This window comes from Cyprinodon variegatus, unplaced genomic scaffold (genome assembly GCF_000732505.1).
Source record: "Cyprinodon variegatus isolate N-32 unplaced genomic scaffold, C_variegatus-1.0 Scaffold962, whole genome shotgun sequence".
Taxonomy (NCBI): domain Eukaryota; kingdom Metazoa; phylum Chordata; class Actinopteri; order Cyprinodontiformes; family Cyprinodontidae; genus Cyprinodon; species Cyprinodon variegatus.
Window position 1 is genome coordinate 29,424 of NW_015151415.1, and position 5,780 is coordinate 35,203.

Below are 5,780 nucleotides of genomic sequence, written 5' to 3' on the forward strand. Positions count from 1 at the left end.
ATCATGATGTTTTTTTCAAATGCTAAAAGCTAAAATTAGAAATAAAAACAGTCAGGAACCCCATATGCATCAGACCTCACAACAGGCTGTTGTTTCCGATCTCCAAAAATCACCCAAATCTTAATTTTACTTCTTTTTTCACATAATTCTACAACTGCTGCACAATTTTGCACTTTCTTGGTTCCTATAATCTGCATTATAGTGAAATCATGCATGTTCCAATAATCCCACAGTGATATTTGCTACTGACCAGGAAGGATAGAAAAGAGATGGGAGAGAGAGATGGAAAAAGGATGTGACAGAGTTCAGAGTTGTGGAGGGGAAAGGCCCTTTCAGTTTGAAGAGCAGCCCAGGAGCTACCTCTGACACGCATCTCCTCCTTCATCAGTATGGAGAAAACTTCTGTCTCTCTGGCTTCTTCATCCCATTGGCTGAAGAGATCTTAGCCGTGTAGGATGCTAGTGCAGCCGCCGCGTGAGCTGAGACAGGAACTGCCGCTGTGGCCGCTTGCTGCACCGAGCTCTGTAACACCGGTGCCCCGATGGCGGCCGCTGCTGCCGCCGCCGCTGCTGCTGAGGCGGGAGGGGTGGACAGTGCCAGGTAGGGGATGGATTTCACTCCCAGGAGGCTGGAGAGGGGAAGGGCGTAGGGAGCGCCCAGGATTGGAGCGTGGGGCAGTGCCGCACCCATCGCTGCCAGGGGGGAGGAGGAGGAGGACGAGGCAGAGGCAGGGGGGGCGGGCTGGGTGAAGCTCATGGTCAGGTCAACAGGAGACGACATGGAGGAGGACTGGGCGGTGGATTTGGCGGTCTCTAAACTGGAGGAAGGAGGTGGAGGAGGAGGGGGGGGGGGGGGGGGGGGGTTGGATGGAGAAGGGTTAGAGGGTTAAATAAAAGACATGTTAAAAAAAAATAAAATCAAGAATAAAACTGAATGTGAACCCAAAATGGAACCAAACAGGATCTTTTGGAGATAAAAAATGAAGAACTGACAAAACGTAAAATCAGAAGACAGGTGTGTTTGCTGGAGGTTGCAACAGATTATTGTTGGGGGTTCGCTGTACGGATGGGGGGTGTGCTGTATAAGTTGGGGTGATGGCTTGGGAGGGGGCTTGGGGAGGAGGAAACAAAACCATCACAGACATATTAGCACGGCAGCTCCGTCAGACATGGTGCTAATGCAGAAACAGAGAGAAGACTCAGAGAAACCGTTTACTGCGCCTCTGCTGCGGATCTGTGAATAAACCCAGAGCTCTGAGAACTCAAACCCTGGAGGAAGGAGAACAATGTGATGAATATAGTTTCAACAAACTGTCCAACAAATGAACAACTGGCTTTATATCAGGTTCATGAAAACGCTGCAGTCACTTCCAGCATCATTACACTTCAACCATTTATTGTGCCAGCTATATTAAACACTAACTGAATAAACAACATATACAAAACTTATTTATAAAGATTTGACAAAACAGGAACCTTTTAGATTACTAAATAAAAAAAGATGAATATCAATGAAGAGGATGCTAACTGTGATATAGATCTGTTTTTAGTGTTATCCAGCATTTAGTGCTGGGAATAATTTTGTACAGTTGTAACGTTTTAAATGAGAGGTTCTGGTAACTCCCAGCTAACTTTAAACTATGGTCCAATGACGTGCATTAACTCAAACATTTTGCTTTATGTCCTCCTCTTTTCTAACATTATAGCCTCACCTTTCGAAGACGGTACAGAAGTCTGCCATGCAGCACTCTTAAATGGCAGCTAGTTAGGTGATAAATTAAGTTTATCGAGTCTTTATATTTATTGATAGAACCTCATAAGATGCATTGTTCATGCTTGTCTTCATTAAACAGTGTGAATAATCCTGGACCGGATTCTAGATTCATTTGTGTTTCTGCTCTCAATTGTTTGTGCAAATACCGGTGTGGCTCTGTTTAAAAATTAACAGCGATGCCCTTTAGTGACCCGCTGTAACATTACAACACTAACATTACCACCTTTGATGTTATCAATTAATCAAATTGATTAAATATGTTGGGGTCCTGTTCACCAGTGAGGGAAAGGCTCGGGGTCGAGAGGAGCCACCTGAGGTGGCTTGGACATTTTTTTTAGATGGAACTTTGATGCCATAATGCAATCACTTTTGGTATTTACTTAATCATATTGAGTTACTTTAACACAATTGTTTTATGTCCTACCCTGCTAACATGAAACAATTCTGTTAAAGTAACTCAATATGATGAAGTTAATGCCAAAAATGGTTGCATTAGTTTTTTCAGTGCAGGAGGTGGTCCTGACATGTCCCTGCTGGAGGAGACCCAGGGCACAACCCAGGACATGCTGTAGGGTCTCCCGGCTGGCCAGGTAGCACCTTGGGCTTCTCCAAGTAGAGCTGGAGCAGGTGTCTGTGGAGAGGGAGGTCTGGGAGTCTACTGAAACAGCTGTGCCTGCGACTCATGGCCAGCAGATCCCCCCCCCTGGAAACTGCATGTTTAAAGGATAAGATGAAGAGTATGCGTACGAATACAACTCATTTTTATTAAAGAAAGAAGAAGTCAACAATTAATCGGAAATCAATTATTTGCTTAGTTCCCTAGAATCCACACATGCAAAGACCTCCAGGTTGGGTTTCAGACACCTAACTCTTTTTTTGGTGAAAGACAACGGTTGTAATAACTCACCCAAGTAACCGGGGGCCGGAGCCACAAACCTCAACAGTTTCAATGGGTTTCAACTGTGAAGATGCTCCTGTCTGAAATTCTTTTCGGTGAATTTAAAAAGAAAGCTGTGCCAAATGTTGTCATGGCAACACTGGGTAGAAATGAATAGACTGTTTCTTGAAATTAATCCTGCCTGCACTCTTATGGCAGCAGGCGGAATGACAGCGAACAATCCCTTTTTGATTAAACCTGGACCTCGATGTCATTGATTGGATGACGGCCACCAGATGAGGAGATGCTGGATGCTCTGACAGATTTCTTCTTGTCTGCGTCTGATAAACATGGTGATAAATCAGAACACTCCTACTCTGACCTTCCTTGACCTGAAATTTCCTAATAGAGGATGACAAGAATAGCGTGCACCCCCGTAGGTGTTTTCATCACATCTTCATGCTGTTATTTTGTGTTAAAGCCTCAGCAGACAAGGAACTAACACTCCGTATAAACTTACTGACAGACTCATCCTTCACCTGGACGAAGTAATCCAGTGGTGTTATGTCCAACTCTGAGTTACAGAACCCCATCAAGATGCTGTCTGTCCAGCAGAACTGTCAAGTAATTCAGTTACAATACTTTACCGACGTACTTAAATAGGATTTTTTTTTCTATCTACACTTAATGTATTTTTTTCGTTAATTTTACGTGCTGGTAAAGATTCTCAGTAATCCTGGTCATTGTCACTGCAAAAAAAGAAAATTAACAACAATCCGCTGGACTTTGTTTCCAAGTTTGAAGACATTTCGCTTCCCATCCAGGAAGGTTTTTCAATTCAAAATGTCAGAAATAGCGTTGAGTTCCAGGTTTTATACAGTAGCACAACAAAGCCTTGTTTTTGGTTTGAAAACAAACATTAATTTTACTTTGATTCACTACATTTAAACACAAATATCTGCACTTTCTATTCCTTAGTTAGACAAAACTGGCCTCCTCTATACATATCTAATGGCATTATGCAACAGTTGCAACAAAACAGGGAAAATCCGGAATAAAGAGTAGTAACCACTGAAAGTGTTGTGGTAAAGACAGGAGGATGGAAAATGTTGAAGATGTTGGATCAGATTCTGAGATGCAATGTTCTAATCAAGTTCCCCTTTATTAGATTTTAAATCTACAAGTTGATAAAGTTTCAAGTTATATTTGAGTTTTAATGCTATTTGTAGCCGTAATGCTGTGAATAGAAGGACTCTAAAATTATTTATCTGCTCAAAGAGGACTTCTTATCCTGTCTGAAATTTTGATTGAGAATAAAACTAGTTCAAGCCATTTTTTAATGCTCTCCCTACTGATACAGTGAGCAAACTAGGACATTTAACATATTCTGTGTAGAACAGTTTTTTATTATTAATAGTTTATAAAAGTGATTTTTTTAAAACTTAAGGCAAAGCTTAATTACTTTTGCATTTCAATACAATGCAGAACCCATGCTTTTTTACTTTTTCACACTATTTATTTCTTCTTTTACTTAAGCAAATATAAGTACTTTTGACACCTCTGATGTCCAGTCAATTCTTATTCAATATTAATTAGTTCAGAACAAAACCATTTCTGTCAACACCCTAAAATTTGGTCTGAGGAACTGAGAAATGCAGCACCTGCATGACCTGGTCAGAATGTTCTGGTCCAATAGACCCTGTTTAAGGAGCCAAATAAACATTTATTAATGACACTAAAAACCTGTCCTATTTTGACCCTTGAGAGATTATATCAAACGAATGATTTTTGAGTTATTTTTTTATCTACTCTCTAACCAAACAGGTTTTCCATATAATTTTGTTCCCAGTAGTAGAGCATTCAATTCTAAGATTATTGGTGCCAACTGTTGCTATACACCACCGGGAGGGAAAAAGTTTTTTTCTCCTTGCTTTCTCAGACAACTAGAAAAATCGGTTGTTAGAAAAACCATCAAGTTTAAAGAGGCCATAAAGGAAGGAAGAAAGAAACATTAATATTTCTGTAAATAAAACCCTCATTCTTTATTATTGTAATTTTTTTTGAAAGGCCTTCTATTTTCTGTGCTTATTGTTGACCTGTCCACACATTATTTTAAAGTCTTCAAACATAACCTAAAGTATATGACTGCAGGAAACTCTCAGTGCTTTTAAAGCGCCATGCTGCAGCTTACCATGAACTGATTAAATACTGAGCCAGGTTGATGGCAATCGGCGTCCCGGTGATGGTCACGTGACGGTCGCTGCTGCTGTCGATCTGACTGCCGATCTTGATCTGAGCTCCTGACACCTGCCGGATCTCATTTATTTTGGTGCCCTGGCGTCCGATGATCGATCCGATCAGCTATGAGGAGCATAAAACAGAGAAGATAAACATTAAGGTGAAGCTAACATTGAATTATGCAAGGAAACACTGTACTCTGAGGATCAGGTTTCTAAATGTTTTTATTTCTGATGTTCTGCACCTCAGTAACAAAGAGGTCTGCAGGAGAGAAAAGTGGAAACCTCCAACACTGCAGCTTCAAGCTGCTCACAGTCCACACACTGAAGGTGAGTTGGACCAAAAACACCACTCAGAGTCACTTTGAGGGAAGTTAGTAGAGGAGGGAGGGGAGCCATGACTGACTGGACCTTCTGTGTTTTCAGCTTCACTCAGAGACTAAATGGCTTCCAGGTTAGAGGAGGGTCTCTGCTGTCCGGTCTGTCAGGACGTCTTTAAGGATCCAGTTGTTCTGTCATGTAGCCACAGCTTCTGTAAGGAGTGTCTGAAGAACTGGTGGAGAGTAAGAACTGGACACTCATGTCCTGTTTGTAGAAAAAGATCTGCAACAGATGATCCCCCAATCAGTCTGGCTCTGAAGAGACTCTTTGAGGCCTTCTTACAGCAGAGAGAGCAGAGAGCTTCAGAGGATCTCTGACAGAGATTCAAAACTCCACAGAAGTCACAGCTTTGCTCCCATGGATGGAGCTGCAGAGGATCACAGGATGAATCTTCGTTAATTTCTAGAAACCTTGAAGAAGAAGATTCAGGAGCTCAAGACGAAAGTTCAAGAGGAGTTTGATCAGACAGCAGAACACATGAAGGTCCAGGCCCGACACACAGAGAGGCTGAT

General features: G+C 41.8%; 1 protein-coding gene across 4 annotated transcripts in view; it reads right to left on the minus strand.

Annotated features, from left to right (window-relative positions):
- The window catches only part of LOC107100344 (poly(rC)-binding protein 4-like), a 50,999-nt gene continuing 45,219 nt past the window's right edge, over nt 1-5,780 (minus strand). For 2 of the 4 annotated variants that reach the window (XM_015398795.1, XM_015398796.1), the window contains 2 exons: nt 4,842-5,011; nt 1-817 (listed from right to left, as the gene is read on the minus strand). In XM_015398795.1, the coding sequence (XP_015254281.1) occupies nt 385-817; nt 4,842-5,011 (603 nt within the window). In that variant the 3' untranslated portion in view covers nt 1-384. Of the gene's footprint in view, nt 818-851; nt 1,111-4,841; nt 5,012-5,780 lie in introns of those variants that run through there. The other 2 variants (XM_015398798.1, XM_015398797.1) reach the window with 2 other exon arrangements.